At 55.5% G+C, this 18,982-nt stretch overlaps 2 protein-coding genes across 2 annotated transcripts; both read left to right on the plus strand.

Moving 5' to 3' along the window:
* Positions 1-1,448: 1,448 nt before the first annotated feature.
* Positions 1,449-4,585, plus strand: SMPDL3B (sphingomyelin phosphodiesterase acid like 3B; the record flags this gene model as incomplete). Its single annotated transcript, XM_080692347.1, has 4 exons — positions 1,449-1,520; positions 2,899-3,079; positions 3,160-3,293; positions 4,205-4,585. 4 exons carry the CDS (start codon positions 1,449-1,451, stop codon positions 4,568-4,570), a joined length of 753 nt encoding a protein of 250 aa, XP_080548473.1. The 3' UTR covers positions 4,571-4,585.
* A 1,051-nt stretch (positions 4,586-5,636) lies between these two features.
* XKR8 (XK related 8) lies at positions 5,637-13,764 on the plus strand (the record flags this gene model as incomplete). Its single annotated transcript, XM_080693456.1, has 3 exons — positions 5,637-5,929; positions 8,453-8,649; positions 13,052-13,764. 3 exons carry the CDS (start codon positions 5,637-5,639, stop codon positions 13,762-13,764), a joined length of 1,203 nt encoding a protein of 400 aa, XP_080549582.1.
* Between the last annotated feature and the right edge of the window lie 5,218 nt (positions 13,765-18,982).

Below are 18,982 nucleotides of genomic sequence, written 5' to 3' on the forward strand. Positions count from 1 at the left end.
CTTCAAAGAAGGTACTGAAGCTGGGCGTGGTGGCACATGCTTGTAATCCCCGCGCTTGGGAGGCGGAGACAGGAGGATCGCGCAGGTTCGAAGCCAGCCGCGCTGGTGTAAGAGACCCTGTTTCAAAAATATGAAATAGGTCTGGGAGTGGAGCCCGGAGGTAGAAGGGCTTCCAGGAACCCCAGTACCACAAAAAAAAAAAAAAGAAGGTACTGACGCCGGGCGTGGTGGCACACGCTTGTAATCCCAGCGCTTGGGAGGTTGGGACAGGAAGATTCGGCAGGTTCGAAGCCAGCCTCAGCTACTAAGGCTACTTAGCAACTTAGTGAGACCCTGTTTCCAAAGAAAATATAAAATAGTTCCATCCTCAGCACCGAAAAAAAAAAAAAAAGGTACTGACACCAGTCGTGCTATAAGGAGCACTTACCCCCTGCCAGGGTAGGATCTAATTTCATCTTTATAAAAACCCCTTGAAGTAGGGGCTGATCACCCAGCTTAGCGAGGGCAGGCTTGAGAGAAGATCCAGGGACGACTGCCAAGTCCGTGTTCGCGTTCCCACGCTCCCTTGCTGAGGTCCGGTGGCCTCGGCCAGTATTTATTCATCGTGTACAACATGCCGGCACTGTCCTCAGCACCGAGCTACGCTCTTTGAAGCAACCCCAGGAGGGCGCAGAAACCTTCAGCTCAGGCTGGTAGGAACCTTGCCATTACTGATGTGGTGGGCTGGACAGTTCTTTCTTACGGAGGACCGTCCTGTGTGTCGGAGGATGTTTAGCAGCATTTCTGGCCTCTACCCACTAGAGGCCACGAACACCCCTCGCTATGACTACTAAAAGTGTCCCTGGAAATTGCCAAATCTTCCCTGGGGCGAAGTCTCCCGGATGAGACTCACAGGCCCAGAGCCACCCCCAGCCCGGTTGCACCTGGGCCTGCACCTGGGCCCGCTCGCCTCTTTCCTTGCTCCTCGGCTCCTGCTGCTGGGACTCCTCATCCGTCAAACCCAACCAGGAGCATGACTGGGCTGCCTAGGTCAGCGCCTGGGGCGGAGAGCCGAGGGGAAGACGGCACGGCGGACCTGGACGGGCACGCGCACATTAGCCGTTATTAGTCCCATGATGCAGATGGGGGAACTGAGGCACAGAGAGGCGGAGTAACTTTCCCAAGTTGCGCAGCTCATTGAGAGAGAGCCAGGATTTGAGCCCAGGCAGCCGGGCTACAGAGTCTTTGTTTTTATCCTGAGATACCCCTTCTATGGGAGCGATGGGAAGGGAGGATGCAGGGGAAGGTGGGAGAGGAGGTGGAGACCGGCACACACCCCTTCAGGTTCTCCCTGGCCTGACGCCCTAGGTGCTTTCTATTCTGAGAAGCTGCCTGGGCCCGGCCCGGCGGGGCGGATCGTGGTGCTGAACACCAACCTCTACTACAGCAGCAACGAGCAGACGGCTGGCATGGCGGACCCTGGCCTGCAGTTCCAGTGGCTGGAAGCCGTGCTCACCAACGCGTCCCGCGCTGGGGAGATGGTAGGGGGCCTGTTTCCTCCTCCTGACTCTCTGGGTCACTTCCTGAGCAGGCCTCCAGCTGGGCGCCGCTCACCCCGGGCCCCAGGACCTCCATCGCAGGCTTCTCCCACCCTCCTGACGCCCCGTGGGCGGTGTCCCTGAGCCCACTGCAGACAGGAGTCCCAAGCCACACGGGGGTGGGGGCTAAGGGAAAAAAGGGGGCGGAGCTCTCTCTGGGGCTGGGACACACCCGGCAGCCTCCAGCACTGTGTCCTGATCTCAGGGGACCCGCCTTGAGGGGTGTGTACAGACCATCTGGTCTGCAGGGCTGTGGGCCCCTCAAGGACTGGCCCTGTGTCTCCTCTGCCGGAGTCCCTGCACCGTCCGGCATGGCCCGAGAGGATCCCATGGCTGGCGCCCGTGAGGACGCACCACCAGCATCAGCCACGCGGTGCAGTTCCTGATCTGGATTAAGTCATTTAACTCTGGGTGTTCCGCTTGGTGGCTGCTCTTCCAGAGGGGTGAAACAGCCGTGGCCAAGCTGCACTTTGACTCTAAAGCTCATGCTGTGTGTGCGCACGTGTGTGTGTGTGTGTGTGTGTGTGTGTGTGTGTGTTGAACCCAGGGCTGTTCTACCTCCTAGCTACACCCCAGCCCTATTTTTCATTCTTTATTTTGAAACAGGCTCTCACTGAGTTGCAGAGGGCCTAAGTAGCTGAGGCTGGCCACAAACCTGTGATCCTCCCGTCTCAGCCTCCCACCTACCTGGATTACAAGTACTGGGCACCACCACGCCCGGCTCGCCCAGCTGTATTTTATTTTTTATTCTGAAGCAGGGTCTCGCTAGGTTGCTGGAGCTGGCCTCAAACCTGCAATTCTCCCGTCTGAGCCTCCAGAGTACTGGGATTATAGGCGCTGGGTCACCACATCCAGATCCCCCAAATTTAAGCTCTTACTCCTCTTCCTACCCCCATTCTACCTCCTGCAGTTGGGGCCAAGTGCCCAGGTATTGTTAACTGAATCCTGGAGGAGTGTGAAACAGGAGCCTGTACAGTACAGGGTACACCAGCACAAGAGCAGCCTGCACTCTGGAGCAAGCTAATCTCTGAAGAATCAGGGAGGCTTCCTGGAGGCGGTGATCTTGGAGCCAGGTTCAGAAGTAGGGTAAGATTTTTGAGCTAAAAACAAAAGAGAGCCAGGCACGGCGATGCGTGTCTGTAATTCCAGTAATGCCAGCAGGTTCGAGGCCAGCCTCAGGAATGTAGCAAGGCCCTCAGCAATTTAGTGAGACTCTTAACAACTTAGTTTTAAAATAAAAAGCAAAACCAGGCTGGGAATGTAGTCCAGGGGCAGAATAAAGGTGGGAGGAGACGTCTCTGAGCCCTGGCACCCCTTCCAGGTGTACATTATTGGCCACGTGCCCCCCGGATTCTTTGAGAAGACACAGAACAAAGCGTGGTTCCGGGAAGACTTCAACCAGCGGTACCTGCAGGTGGTCCGGAGGCACCACCGCGTCATCGCAGGGCAGTTCTTTGGGCACCACCACACCGACAGCTTTCGGATGTTCTATGATGACGCAGGTGCTGGGCCTGGGGGCGACGCCAGCCCGCCGCCTCCCTCTCTCTCCGGCCTCTCTTATCCCACTGTCTCTCTCTCAAAGGCGCCCCGGTGAGCGTCATGTTCCTGACACCCGGCGTCACCCCATGGAAAACCACGTTGCCCGGAGTGGTCAACGGAGCCAACAACCCAGGCATCCGGGTGTTCGAGTACGACCGGGCCACGCTGAGCCTGCAGGTCAGGGGCCCCGAGTCTGCGGGGCCAGAATCAGAGGGTGGGCGGGGCCTAAGCGTATCCCCGCCTTCCCTACCTCTCAGCCAATCAGCTCCCCCACTACTGACCATTGGGCCTCGGGAAGGTCAAGTGATTTCCCTCTGCTCAAGCTGGGGCTCCAAACCCTGGTGATGACTTTTTTTTTTTTTTTTTTTCTTTTCCGGTTCTGGGGATGGAACCCAGGGGCATTTGACCTCCGAGCTACACCCCTGCCCTATTTTTTATTCTTTATTTTGAAACAGGCTCTCACTGAGTTGCAGAGGGCCTCACTAAGTAGCTGAGGCTGTCGGCGAACCGCGATTGTCCGGTCTCAGCCTCCCAAATGCTGGGATTACAAGCGTGCGCCAGCAGGCCCTGCTCTAGTGATCACAAATTTAACTGGACAGCGGTGGATGGATAAACCCTTCAGATTTCAGCTCTGAAGATAGCCCTGGGCCCGCCCTAGCGGGTCCTGGGTGGATCCTAAACCCCCATCAACCACAGTTCTAGAAGGCTAGGCGCTCCCTCGAGGTTAACCCCATTCATTCTGAAAACTGTTAACGAGCTTGTGAATGGGAGCCGGGTGGGACCGAAAACACAGGCAGTGGAGTAAACACCTTGGGTCTCAAGCACACCTGTGCCACTGTACGCCCACCTTTACGGCCCTGGCCAGGTGAATTAACTTCCATAGGCATCCCTTTCTTTATCAGCGAAATGGAGGTAAAAAGCGCGCCTATCTCACCAGACCCAGCGCCATGCCGGCCAGGCATAGCTGGTCGGTAGCTCAATGCTCACTAATAGCCATTATTACGGCTATCAAGTCGGGGGCAAATGCCTGGTGCAGGATTGGTGGTACAAGACTACTCACCACTGGCCTGGCCCGTGCCTCGCTCCAGGACATGGTGACCTACTTCATGAACCTGAGCCAGGCCAACCTGCAGGAGACCCCGCGCTGGGAGCTGGAGTACCGGCTGACGGAGGCCTACTCGGTGCCAGACGCCAGCGCCCGCTCCCTGCAGGAGGCGCTGACCCGCATCGCCGGCGACCAGGCCGCGCTGCAGCGCTACTATGCCTACAACTCGGTCAGCTACGACGCCGCCGCCTGCGGGGAGACCTGCCGCGCCGAGCACGTGTGTGCCATGCAACAGGTGGACTTCGACGCCTACGCCGCCTGCCTGCGCGCCCCGGGCTCCGCGCCCGCGCCGGCCATTGCGCTCCTGCTGGGGGCGCTGTTGGGCCTGCTCGCGCTGCTCACGGAGTGACCTTGGGCGCTGCCTGCTCCAGGCTGGGCTCGCCTTCCTCCAGGTAAAATGGGGCGCCATGATCCTGTCCAGAGCTGGACTCCGCCATCTTCCCCCTCCAACCCACATTCCCGCCCCGTAGAAGGAGAATAATCTGGGATGGGCCAGCCGATCAGGAAACGAAGCCCAGAGATCCCTCCAGATGCACATTCTCCCCACCCTCCCCAAGTTTCACGCTTTATCCACAAAAACAATGTCCACAGCTGGGCACATGTCCCTAATTGCAGTACTTGGGGGGGGGGGGCTGAGACAGGAAGATCGCAGGTTCGAGGCCAGGCTCAGCAACCTAGGGAGGCTCTCAGATACTTGGGGAAACCATTAAAAAAAAAAAAAAAAGGTGGGCGGTAGAATGCCCCTGGGTTCGATCTCAAGTACCAAAAAACAAACAACAAAAAAATAAAACAATGCTCAGGGTGCGCTAGTTCTGTGCATCATTCTTTTAATATGTAAATGACATGCAAAGTGACTCCCCAGCAGGTACTAGAAGCCACTAGGAGACAGGCTCGGTGGGCCTTTCCCGGGGCGGCCCGCCCCCCCGCCCCCCCAGCCCGAGCTCTGCGGCGCGGGCTCCGGAGCTCGCGGCCCGGCGTCTGGGGAGCGGCACGAGCCCGTCCCTTTCCTGGTGGGGTTTGGCGGCCGCGCAGACGTCAGAGGTCACCGAGGCAGGCGGGCTCTGGGCTCGGGTCTTCGGGCCATTCTTGCTTTCTGGGCTTCCCAGGCGCCTTGGAGATGCAAAACTTTGTGCCGCGGGGCCCGTAGAGGCCCGCCAAGCGGAGGGCGGGGGTCTTCCGGGCCCGGGGGCGCAGCTGGGCTGGCTGGGGCGGGGTCCCGAGCGACCTCCGCCCCGGCGCCCGGGCCTCGCTCCTCCCCGGACGGGGCGGGCCGGGGCGCCCCGAGGGCCGCTCCCGCCTCCTTCCCGCGGCGGGTCCGGAGGGCGGTCGGCGGGTCGGAGGGCGGTCGGCGGGTCCGGAGGGCGGTCGGCGGGTCCGGAGGGCGGTCGGCGGGTCCGGAGGGCGGTCGGCGGGCCATGCCCTGCGCGCCCCGCGCCGCGCTGCCCTGGGACCTGGTCTGGGGCGTGGGGGGCACCGCCGCCTTCCTGCTGGACCTGGGCGCCGACGTGTGGGTGGCCGCGCAGTACGCGCTGGGCGGCCGCCGCCTGTGGGCCGCGCTGGTGCTGGCGCTGCTCCTGCTCGCCTCGGCCGCGCTGCAGCTCTTCAGCTGGGTCTGGCTGCGCGCCGACCCCGCCGGCCTGCACGAGCCGCAGCCCCCGCGCCGCTGCCTGGCGCTGCTGCACCTCCTGCAGCTGGGCTACCTGTACAGGTGAGCACCCGCGGGCGGGAGGAGCGGGCGCCGAGCTGACCTCCAGATCTACCTCCCTCCCCGCGCTGGAAACCGAGGCCCCGAGGAGGAGGCGGCGGGCTCACCCCGTCAGGCTTTTCTGGGGGTCCCAGTCTGGCTGTGACACCTGTGGCCTCCTTTCTGGCTTTCTCTGAGCCTCAGCTCCCTCCTCTGTAGGAAAGAGGCAGTCCTGGACCGAGGGGTCTGGCAGGCGGGCCAGTTGTGAGGAGCGAGCAGGAGAGAGGGAGTGTTCCGGGCACTGCTGGCGGGAGGGCTGTGCGCCCGAGCTGTTTCTTTTAGCCTGGTCCTGACCTCTCCGCGTCTCAGTTTATTCATTGTTCCTTCCCGTGGGACTGGGAATAGTGCCTGCTTCTGTTTTGTGAGGATCAAATGAACTACACCTGTAAATTGCCCTGGTGCAGCGCAAGCATTCAACAAATGTCAGCTTTGTGATCACCTCCACCACCCTGACCCCCAGACACTGGTGTTCCCGCCCTCCCTTTCTGTTATTTTTTTTTCTGGTATTGAACTCAGGGATATTTGACCTCCAAGCTACACCTTTAGCCCTTTTTATTTTACTTTGAAACAGGGTCTCACTAAGTTGCTGAGGTTGGCAATGAGCCTGCCATCCTCCTGCCTCAGCCTCTCAGGTACTGGGATTACAGGCAGACAGAAAGCCAGAAAGCGTCGTGCCCGACTTCTTCCTTTCTTTCTCAGCTGACTGCCCCTCCCTGAACACTTTCTTCCCACTCCCAGATAGAATGAAAGGGCAGAGATGTAGTTTGACTCCTCCATGCCCCTGGAGCCAGCCAGGGCTGGGCACCAGCCGGGTCTCTGAAAATACATGTGGACTGGGCTTCTTTTTGGCACGACTTGGAAGAGAGCAGACACTGAAACCAAGGAGTCAAGAGTCATGCGATGAAGCCAGGGCATCATTGTGTGGTTTGGGATGGGAGGCCAGTCTTTTTTTTTTTTTTCCAGTGCTGGGGATGAAACCCAGGGGCATTGTACCTCCGAGCTACTCCCCATCCTTATTTTTTAGTCTGTTTTTATTTTTGAAACAGGGTCTCACTGAGTTGCAAAGGGCCTCGCTAAGTAGTTGAGGTTGTCAGTGAACTGCGATCCTCCGGTCTTCACCTCCTGAATGCTGGGATTACAAGGGTGCGCCAGCCCAGGTGGCTGGTCTTAATAAAACTCCAGCAGAGAGAGAGAGGAGCTCTGAATGTTGCTGCTTTGCCTGAGGGACTGTCCAGACACCAGTACAACCCAGGCCAGTGCAGAGGGGCACAGCGATCGCAATCCTCCGTGGGCTTTGTGTTTGTGATGACCTCATACACCTTCCCTTCTGTATCTGCTGAGCTTTGGCTTGAACGGGGTCTCTGTTCCTGCCTGTGACAGGGCCGAGGCGGGGCCCTTGTCAGGGCATCTGAAGCCCCCAGAGCCCTCCCTGCCTGTTCCTTGGTGAGCTCAGGTCAGGTTCCTAAGGCGCAGTGACAGCCAAGCTCTGATGAGTGGATTTGCTGCGGTGAATGGGCTCTGCCCCCTGACCCGGGTTCAGTTCTGGGCGGGGGAGACCTTGGTGCCTCGTCCCCTCCCACCGCCTGCTGGGGGCTCCAGCCTGTCTGTCCAGCCTCTGACTTTTTTTTTTTTTTGGTGGTACTGGGGTTCCTGGAAGCCCTTCTACCTCTGGGCTACACTCCCAGACCTATTTTTACATTTTTATTTGGAAACAGGGTCTCCTAAGCCAGCGTGCACGGCTGGCTTCAAACCTGCACGATCCTCCTGTCTCTGCCTCCCAAGCGCGGGGATTACAAGCGTGCGCCACCAAGCCTGACAAAAATGTAACTGCGTGTGTGCATATACTGGGGATTGAACTCGGGTCCTCTTGCTTGGTGAGCATGCGCTCTACCACTGAGCTACACCCCAGCCCCTCTGACTCTTAACTCTACTCCAGTCTCCGTCCCCACCCTTCTGGGCCAGGCTCACCCCTATTCTTCCTGGCCTGTTCCAGCAGTTTCTTGGATGGGACCCCCACCTCCACTCTAACCCCTCCAGCCCTTCCTCTCCCTGGCCAGCCCGCTCTTCCTAAAGCTCAGCCGGGTTCCGCCGGCCGGGCCAGCTCAGCAGCAGTCCCCGGCCCTGTCTGTCCCCAGGCTCCCGGGAGAAAACTACTGCCCGGGTCAGCTCTTCATTCCGAAGTGCAGGTCCTCGGAAGATCCTCCCTCTTGTTAGCTTCTTGACGCCATTTCTCCATGGGGAAAATGAGGATTTCCTGAGGAATAAACAGGGTTTGTGCGCTTGGCACAGTGCCTAACCAGCAGGAAAAGTTGTATTTATTATCCTGATACGGAGGAGAGAACAGGTTCAGGGAGGCAGGTGCCCCAGGCCCCCCAGCACGAGGGTGACGAGCCGGGATGGGAGCCTGTCTGCGTCGCCAGGGGGGTGGGAGACAGGCGTCCACAGGACACTGACCCGGCCCTGTGGCCTCCCCTGTGTGCTGCCCAGGTGCCTGCAGGGGCTGCGCCAGGGGCTGTGGGTGTGGCGGCAGGAGGCGCCCTCGCAGTATGACCTGGCCTACGCAGACTTCCTCTCCATGGACATCAGCATGCTGCGGCTCTTTGAGACCTTCCTGGAGACGACGCCGCAGCTCACGCTGGCACTGGTCATCATGCTACAGAGTGGACGGGCTGAATACTACCAGCGTGAGTGCCCCTGACGGCTTGGAGAGCCCCCCTTCAAAGTCAGCTGTGTTTTCACTATTTTTTTTTTGGCGGTACTGGAGATTGAACCCAGGGCCATTCTACCTCTGAGCTACACCTCCAGCCCCATTTTTTTATTTATTTTGAAACAGGGCCTTACTAAATTGCCGAGGGTCTCAGTAGCTGAGGCTGTCTGCGATCCTCCTGTCTTGGCCTCCCAAGCACTGGGATTACAAGCCTGTGCCACCATGCCTGGCCCTTTTTTTCTTCTTCTTTTTTCTGCAGTACTGAGGACGGAACCCAGGGGCATTCTATCTCCGAGCTATTTTTAATTATTTTGAAACGGGGTCTCACTGAGTTGCAAAGGGCCTTACCTTAATAAGTAGCTGAGGCTATTTGTGAACCGGGATCCTCTTGCCTCAGCCTCCCAAATGCTGGGATTACAAGGATTACAAGCATGCGCTACCACACTGGGCTTTCTGGAGCTTTTTTTTTTTTTTTAAAAAAAAAAGAGCCAGGAGCTGGGTGTGGTGGTGCATGCTTGCAATCCCAGCATTCAGGAGGCTGAGACAGGATCCGGGTTCACAGCCAGCCTCAGCCACTTCATGAGGTCCTTTGCAATTTAGTGAGACTCCGTTTCAAAATAAAGAGTAAACAATAGGACTGGGGGTGTAGCTCGAAGGTAGAATGCCCCTGGGCTCCATCCCTAGTCCTGCAAAATAAATAAATAAGGGCTACAGAGGAAAAAAAAAATGGGACCAAACTTGAGGAGTAGATGAGAGTTCAAAGCTAAACTCACTCTCTGGTTACAGGAGTTTAGAAAAATCACAACTGCTCTTAGTATCAGTTTGTTCTCATCTGAATATTGGAGATAATAAATGCCCCTACATCTTAGGGTTGATGACTAAATGGGAGCTGAGCATGGTGACACATCACAGGCTTGTGATCCCAGTCCTTGGGAGGCCGAGACAGGAGGATCACAGGTTCACGGCCAGCCTCAGCCACATAGTGAGGCCCTCTACAACCCTGTTTCAAAGTAAAAAAAAATTAAACAGGCCTGGGCGTGTAGCTCAGAGGTAGAATGCCCGAGTTCAATCCTCAGTACAAGGATTAAATGGGGGATGCACATAAAGCCTAGTACCTTGGGAGGCTGAGACGGGAGGATCGAGGTGGAAGGCAGCCTTAGCAGCTTGTGAGACCCTGTTTCAAAGTAAAGAAAAGCTGGGCGTGGTGGTGCATGCTTATACTCCCATTAGTTGGGAGGCTAAAACAGGAGGATCTCAGTTCGCAGCCAGCCTCAGCTACTTAGGCCCTCTGCAACTCAGTGAGACCCTGTTTTGAAATAAAGAATAAAAAATAGGGCAGGGGTTATAGCCCAGAGGTAGAATGCTCCTGGGTTCTATCCTCAATACTGCAAAAAAAAAAAAAAAAAAAAAAAAAGTAAAAAAAAAATAGGGCTGGGGTTTTAGCTCAGAGGTAGAATGCCCCTGGGTTCCATCCCCAGAAATAAGTGTGCACACACAGAATAGGTGCTGAGTGAGGATGGGGAGAGGCAGGGGCAGAGGCTGGCGGGCCTCGCTAACCCTGCCAGACAAGGAAAAGGCTTGTCAGGGAGGAGCCTTGGGAAGGTTTCTTGTAAAAGGGGGGTGACTAGCTCAAGGTCACAGACTCAGCCATTGGCAGGCTAGGCCTCCACCTCATCTGATTCAGAATCCAGGGCCTCCTTTTAGCCTGTGTCCCCCTTTTTAGTTTGACGTTCCCGCTAGGGACACCCACAGCCTCCCAGGGAAACCAGTCCCACCCTGCCGTCGCTCCCTATGGCCCAGGAGACTCTTCCAACATTTTACATAAGAGGAAGGAGGTGCAGGAAGGTAAAGCGACTTGACTTGCCCTGGGTCACTCAGCAGCCACTCGGCACATATTTTGGTTTGTTTGAATGTACTGAGTGCCGAGGAGCAGGGCCAAGTGCAGTATATGTTGGGCTGGGGTCACAGATTTTATTTGTTTATTTGTTTAGGTCCTGGGAATTGAACCCTGAAGCATTCTACCTCCAAGCTATACCCCAGCCTGGTTTTATTTCTTATTTCGAAACAGGGTCTCACTAATTTACTGAAGCTGGCTTTGAACCTGCAATCTTCTTGTCTCAGCCTCCCAAGTACTAGGATTAATTATAAGCGCACGCCACCACTTCTGGCTCCGGCTCAACTTTTTTTTTTTTTTTTAGCAAACATTTCTTGCCTGCAAGGTACTGGGTTGCCTGGGGACCCCCAGTGAGCAGAATCTGGGGTTCAAGCAGTACTGGGGATTGGATCCAGTGGCTTTGTACATGCTGGCAAGTGCTCTACCACTGAGCTTTCTCCAGCTTTTTTTTTATCACCAGCCTTTCTAATTTTATTTTTGGTGGTACTGGGGTTCCTGGAAGGATACACTCCCACGGGCTACACTCCCAGACCTATTTTTTACCTTTTTTTTTTTTTTATGTGGAAACAGGGTCTCTTAAGCCAGCAAGGCTGGCTCCAAACCAGCGTGATCCTCCTGTCTCCGCCCCCCAAGCAGTGGGGATTACAAGTGTGCGCCACCACACCCGGCCTTCTAATTTTATTTTGAACTGGGTCTTGCTAAATTGCTGTAGCTGGCCTTGAATTTGTAATTCCTCTAGTCACTGGAGCTCGGAGAAGGAGATAGAGAAATACTGTGTGATTAGACACAGGCAGAAGTGGGTGGATTGTTACTGGAACATCCGGTACAAAGCATTGTGTGGGTGGGGTCTGGATGGTGACTCCAGGGGATATTCAAGGTGGAGCTTGCAGGGCGGGGCAGGTGCTCCTAGCCAACCCAGCAGCCTGGGCCAAGCCTTTTTTTTTTTTTTTTTTTTTGGTACTGGGAATTGAACCCAAAGGTATTTTATCTCCAAGCTACATGGGGACAGCCTCTGCAAATTATTGAGACCCTGTTTCTTTCTTTTTCTTTTCCTTTTTTTCTTTCTTCTTTTTTTGGTACTGGGAATGGAACCCAGGGGCATTCTACCTTCCAGCTACACCCCAGCCCTATCCCCCCCCCCCCATGGAACCCAGGGGCATGAGTTACACCCTATGAGTCTCCCTATGAGTCACACCCCCCATCCCTATTTTTTATTCTTTATTTTGAAACAGGGTCTCACTGAGTTACAAAGGGCCTGACTAAGTAGCCGAGGTTGTCCATGAACCGGGATCCCTGTCTCGGCTTCCCAAATGCTGGGATTACAAGCTTGAGCTACCACACCTGGCTAGGATCCTGTTTCAAATAAAAATAAAATAGGGGTGAGGGTGTAGCTTGGAGGTAGGATCCCCCTGGGTTCTATCCCCAGTACCACAAAAAATAAAAATAAAAAAGGACTGGTATATAGCTTGGAGTTAGAATGCCTCTGGGTTCCATCCTCAGTACCAAAAATAAATAAATACAAGAAAGGACGATGGCTGCAAATCTGATTCCAGGCTGGGGATGGGTTCTGGGTCCCATGGGTTCCCAGTGTTTACTGGGAATCCCCCTGTTGAGTGGCCTGGGGAAGGGGGAGGGAGGACGCATTCCACTCCAGTGCGGCTGCCACCCTTCCTCGGAGGTCCTGCTGCTTCCAGGGTGAGCAGGAGGTCCCCCTGGGTCAGTTCCTGGATCCGGAGAGTCAAGACCAAGGCCAGGCTGTGCATGGAGGAGATTAAAGGGGAGCGAGGAGCCCTGTGCCGTAGACATCCCTCCTGCCCTGAGGACAGCTGTAGCCTGTGGCCTGTTTCCACCCAGGGGCTCTCCTGCCCCCATTTCTTTTTGGGGGGGCTATGATTCATACACCCATACTTTTTGTGTTTTTTTTTGGTTTTTTTTTTGTTTTTGGTGGTACTGGGGTTCCTGGAAGCCCTTCTACCTCTGGGCTACACTCCCAGACCTATTTTTATATTTTTATTTAGAAACAGGGTCTCCTAAGCCAGCGCGCGGCTGGCTTCGAACCTGCGCGATCCTCCTGTCTCTGCCTCCCAAGCGCGGGGATTACAAGCGTGCGCCACCACGCCCGGCATACTTTTTGTTTTGAATCAGGTTGCTGAGGGCCTTGCTAAGTTGCTGAGGCTGGCCTTGAACCTGAGATCCTCCTGTCTCAGCCTGGGGTGACTAAGTCAGGCACACCCTCATACCCTGCTCTCCTGTCCCCAGAGTAGCTCCTTAGAGTGACGCGTGGCAGTGAAGCACAGGCTCCGTGTTTACATCCGCGCTCTGTGTTTGGCTGTGTGAACTCACTGAGCATTCTCCCATTCACAAACGGGGAGACTTCAGCACCTACCTCACGGTTGCCGGGAGGGTCCCCGAGACCCCTGGGAGCCCGAGGGGACACCAGGCAGACTGCCCACAGGGCTCACCTGTTTCCTCTTGTTCTTCGTAGTGATCAGCGTCAGCCTGTCTTTCCTGGGCATCTCCTGGGCGCTGCTGGACTACCACCGGGCCTTGCGCACCTGCCTTCCCTCCAAGCCGGGCCTGGGCTGTCGCTCCTCTCTCGTCTATTTCGTGTGGAACCTGCTGCTGCTGTGCCCCCGAGTCCTGGCCGTGGCCCTCTTCTCAGCCCTCTTCCCCCGGTACGTGGCCCTGCACTTCCTGGGCCTGTGGCTGGTGCTGCTGCTCTGGGTGTGGCTTCAGGGCACAGACTTCATGCCAGACCCCCGCTCCGAGTGGCTGTACCGAGCGACGGTGGCCACCATCCTCTACTTCTCCTGGTTCAACGTATCTGAGGGCCGTACCCGAGGCCGGGCGGCCATCCACCTGGCATTCCTTCTGGGTGACAGTGCTCTGCTGGCAGCCCCCTGGGTGACTCATACCGCCTGGCTGCCAGGCGGGGCCCTGCTGCAGCCCTGGCTGCTGCTGGCGGGAGGTGCCTGCCTACTGTCAGGTCTGGCTTTGCGCCTTGCCTACTACCGCTGGCTGCACCCAAGCTGCCGCTGGGAGCCTGACCGCGTCGACGGGGTCCGGGGTCTCTTCCCTTCTGCGCCTGGTCAGCTGCCTCAGAACAGGCGCATGATACAGTTGGCTCGCAGCTTCTTTCCCAAGGCAAAGGATGAGACGGCTTTTTCAGGGAAGGGAGAGGTGAATGGGGTTCTTTGAAGCAGGGGTTCACTGTGTGAACAAGATGAGCAGGGCCCTGGAGGGGCAGAGGTGCTAATCATGGTCAAGACACTTTAGGAGAAGAGAATCCCCACCACCACCACCACCACCACCACCACCAGTAGAGCTGGTGCCCAGAGCTTCCTGGCTTGGCTGTTTCCCGTCTCTGGCCACCTCTAAAGTACTTGGTGGAGGTGCTGCCCCTCCCTTACTCTCTGCTCGGGGCATGTGCTGTACAGTTCTTTCCTGCCCCGCTCCATTCTTTCAGTCTGCAGGAGCTGACCAGCTGGACGTGGTGGCACACAGCTATGATCCCAGCACAGGGAGGGGCCTGACACAAGAGGATCACAGGTTTGAGGACAGCCTTAGCAACTTAGACTCTCGAAATAAAAAGGGCCGGGGGAAGCTCAGAGGTAGAATGCCCCTGAGTTCAATCCCCAGTACCATAAAACAAAGCAAAAAGCACAAGTGCCTACCGAGAACACTTTGCGTGGTAGCAGCCTCCCTCATCCTAGGCTTGGAACCAGCTGCCCACCTAGCCTCATCCTCTGCCCACTGCAGACGTGGGTAGGATCTTAAAGGCTGCAGGGCAGGGAAGCCCACTCCGGCGGCCCCGCCAGCCCCTCCAGGCTCTTGGCACCACTGGCCTGGCTCTGCTGCTGCCCTCCAGGGGCTGCCTTTCTGCCCAGTGCCTCCTGGACCCGTGGTCTGGTCCATGCACAGCCAGTGCACCTCCTACCTCAAGAGTCGATGTGTGAGGGAGAGAATGTGTGTGTGTTGCTGCATATGTTATTTTTGCTTAACAGTATTTGTCAGGTTATTATTAAAGCCTTATGAAATTTCCCAAACTAGTCTGTGTCATCAGAGTCTACTACCCCACCTGGGAAGAAGGGGTCAAAGACATGAACTCCATTCAAATCGGAACCAGAAGAGAGCTGGCTGAGCCGCAGCGTCCACTGTGTTTCCTGTGTCAGAAGCTGGTGAGCTGGCTGGGCTGTCACTCAGTGGGCATCAGAACCCAAGCCTGGGTGGACTCCAGTGTGTGTCACCAGCTGGGCCTGGATGGCGTGGCCATAAGCATATTTACTTATTTGTGGTACTAGGGATGGAACCCAGGGGCCTTCTGCCCTGGGCTACATGCTCAATGCCATTTTATACTTTATTTTGAAGCACAGTCTCACTAAATTGCTGAGGCTGGCTTCAAATCTGCCAACCACCATGCCTAGCTTTGTCTTTTTTTTTGTGGCACTGAGGATTGAACAGGGGTATTCTACCTCTGAGCCAAACTGCCAGCCCAATATTTATTTATTTATTTATTTATTTATTTATTTTTGCGGTACTGGGGATGGAATCCAGGGGCATTCTACCTCTGAGCTACACTTCCAGCCCTATCATTTATTATTTATTTATTTATTTGCAGGTCTGGGAATGGAACCCAGGGGCATTTGAAATAAACGTTCCCTTGCAAATTATTTAAAAATACCTTTTATTTTTCCCTCCTATATTTATTTAAAAATAGTTGCCGGGGGTATCCCTAAATTGCTGAGGCTGACCTTGTTCTGTGATCCTCCTGTCTCAGCTTCCCAAATATTGGGATTATAGGTGCATGCCACCAAGCCTACCTGCCTTATCTATATGCCAAATGGTTTTTTTTTTTTTTTTTTTGGGTGGTACTAGGGATGGAGCCCAGAGGCTTTCTACCTCCAGGCTATACTCCCAGACCTTTTTTTATTTTATTTGGAAGCAGGGTCTCACTAAGTTGCTAAGAGCCTCACTAAGTAGCTGAGGCTGGCTTCCTGCGCCATCCTCCTGTCTCCGCCTCCCAAGCGCGGGGATTAAGAGTGCGCCATCACGCCCGGCTATTTATTATTTTTGGAAACAGGGTCTCTTAAGCCAGCGTGGCTGGCTTCAAACCAGCCCAATCCTCTTGTCTCAGCCTCACAAGCGTGGGCCACCACGCCCAGCCAAATGGTTATTTAGTTTTACTTTTGGCAAAATTAATGACCCAGTTATTGAAAGGGTGATATCTTTATAGCTGAGCTGAACTTAACCTATTCAGCAAAGACACAGGAGAAAACTATAGAAAATAAAAACTTTATTTTTTTCAAGTTTATAAGATAGTTCCCATTACATATAACATTATGGTCAAGGATTCTACAGCCAAGAATGCCCGCAGTCACATAAATATATCCAACCCAATCAATGCCTTTTTCTGCTCGAGAGAGGCATGTGGAGTCGAGGGAGAGTGGCGTTTGGAGAAGTCGTCTGCAATGGGCTGGCTCTCGGCAGTGCATCGGGCTAGCGAAGAAGCCTTGCTCGCTGGAGCTGCCTCCGCAGGGGAGGGCAGAGGGCCTCCGATGGGGCCGGGACTCTAGATTTGCACTCTGTGATTACGATACTTTAGAACCTCGGAATTCTGATTTGGCTTTTACAGTGTGTATATTTGGGGAGTTAGAAGTTTTGGGTGAAAAAGGAAACCAATTTAGCGGTTAGAAATAGAAGCTGCTCAAGAGGGCTGACTGGTTGGTCCCCTGTGGAGAGGCGAGGAAGGCCCCAGGCTCGCCCCCGCCCTGCGCTGCCAGCCAGTGGCTCTGCCACCCCCTGGGCAGCGAGTATCTGGAGCGCTGTGTGCTGTGGCTGGTGTCTGCCAACCAGATCCTCGTGGGGCTGCGAAGCTGAGCTCGTGTCTGCTGTGAACAGGCTGTGGCAACTCTCCCGGGACACTAGCTTCGCCCAACTTGCGGAGAAGACAGGAACACCCCCAAATCAAACAAAAGCCTGAACAGGCATCTAAGTCTGGAACAGGTGCTGATTCTTGGGGACACCACCAGCTGGCCCAGGGACAGGTGGGTACAGGGGACAAGGTGATGCTAAGGCACAGTCAGTTTTACATTCGAGAGAGTCATGCCACCTCTTACCCCAGGACATACCCGACACCTCCAGAGCCACTACTGGAGCGTCCTCACTGCGCCCGTCCAGACCACAGAGCCAGACACCCTTCCTAGTCAAGAAGGTGTTCGTCCCCTTGAAGGAAGGACCCACAGGGCCTCTGGCTCGCTTTCCAACGGCTCTAGATGCTACCACCTATCTCCCCCTTAGGTCTCTGTGCCAGGGTGAAGACGGTGGCAAGAAGGGCAGCGTCCCACGACTCCAGCAGGGTCTGCGTGCTCTGCGCACCTCCTCACCGCTCCCGGCCAAGTTCCAGTTCCTTTTGGAAAGTTAAGCTGGGTAATCAGGGCAGGAGGAAAAAGGCCATTGAAAAAGGGAGTGCAAGTCACGTTCCAAGAATAAAGAGCCTGCGTGGTGGGAAGAGGGCAGTGCTGGCGCACACCGCACGCGGGGGGCTTCCACTCTGCAGCCTCAGAGCCGCAAGCTCAGCACAGGCGAAGCGGGCGCCTCTGTCCAGGGCGAGAAGCCACGAGCTCTGCTGGCAATGGGGGAGGGTCCGAGGCATGAAAGTAGATCCCTTCCTAGCACTTCTAAGGTGGCCCATCAAGCAAGGTGGTGCAGCATCTGGGCAGCTGTGATGAGGGCAGACCTCCCTCCTCCCACCGCCACCAAGGCCAGAGAGGTGTCCAAGCAACGGACCCTGACCAGCATCCTTTCTAGACAGAACTGCGAAGCATCTGCTCAGCGGTTCTGATGAAATGTGTGTGCCGGCCTTTCTCTGCGGATGTCTGGGTGACCTGGCATCGGAAGGAGTCTTGCCTCTTTGCGCTACAACACTTCTGGAAATGGGGACACAGCCTCTCTAGGGGCAGATAGTTACAGCTGGGGTTGGTCAAGGATCTCCCGAGGACCAAGGCACTTCCTCAGCTCCGGGGAGGTGCCCAGGTGGGTCCTAGAGGGATGGACAGGGCATCCAAAAGAATACAGATGAGACGTCTGGAAGGCTGGGATTAGGGCCTGGGCCCCCATCAAACTTCCCAGGGGTCAAGTTAAGAGATGTTTCTGTATTTAGCCCAGGATTAAGTTTAACCATTTAAATCAGTAAAGTCTCTGATATCCTGGTTTCCCATTTCAGAATGGGATTTGAGAAGTGGGCCATTTCATGAGAAACTGGGGTTGATTAAAGCAATCTTCTCTCCAGTTCTGTCAGAGGGTCTGGGGAGATGTATCCTGAGAAGCCCTGCACGAGGTGAAGGGCTTCCTCAGAGGGCCCAGTGACCCGCCTGTTCTTAGAGAGCTCTGGTGCCATGAGTCCAATGGGCAGGGACGGGCTGAGCCGCAGGGAGGTGGAGGTGAGGTGCAGAGGGCAGGAGGGGCCAGCGCCCAGCACCTGATGCACAGAAGGAAGAGGCTGCAGGGCGAGCATCTGGAGGGAAGGGCGCTTCTGTGCTGGGGGAATAGGTGGGATCTTCCTGTCTCGGGCCAGAGAAGCTGAAATTCCTCAGAAGCCCAAGCCCCCCGTCCAGTGCGGAGGTTAAACCTCCTGGGATGCAGTCTCTGAACTAGAGTCAAGCTGAAGGCTTAGGACTGATTCCAGGGTTGTGCCATCTGGTTAAAAGGGAAAAGGGACTGAAGCTTCCTGGGGGAAATGCCAAAGGCTGGAGGCAGTGTCCAGTGCCCCGCAGATGGAAAGGAACTGTGCTGGACAGCAGACCGCTGGCGCAGCTAGGGGGTGCAGCTGGCACGCAGAGGTATTTCATATATTTCAATGACTATTTTTGTGAAAACTTTATATGCCCCTTTCTTGATAGGAAAGGAAAAGGGAAAATAAAATCCGTTTCAGAGACCAGACCCTTACCTATAAAAATAACATATGCATTCACTGGAAAGCAGTTCTGCGGCTGAGATGAGAGGCTGCAGACGCTCCTGTGAAGCTGCTGTAAGTGTCCTGTCCCCAGGGCCAAGAGCAGGCGCAGTCTGCTCGTGAACTAAGGATGCTGCTCGGTCCCAATTTCCTTTGCTTTTTCCTCATTCTTCAAAATAAAACAGAGGAAATAAAAGTACTGTAGCTGCAGAAGGCTGACTGCTCTCTATTCAGCTGTCTCCGCGTCTGTACAAGGATGTGCAGGGGCCACAGCTCACTCTTAGCAAAAGCTGCAGGTGTTGGTTCTGATTGTGTTCTCGCCAGCATTCCACGGACAGGGAAGAAGGGAGGACAGAGGGAGGAGCGGAGGGAGGGATGGGGAGAGAGAGCTCCCAGTTGGTTCTGGCCTCTGGCTCCCTTAGGACATGAACAGGAGCTCATGAGGAAGACGCCTCATTCCAGTTC

The sequence above is a fragment of the Muscardinus avellanarius genome (genome assembly GCF_963383645.1).
Source record: "Muscardinus avellanarius genome assembly, chromosome: 3".
NCBI lineage: Eukaryota > Metazoa > Chordata > Mammalia > Rodentia > Gliridae > Muscardinus > Muscardinus avellanarius.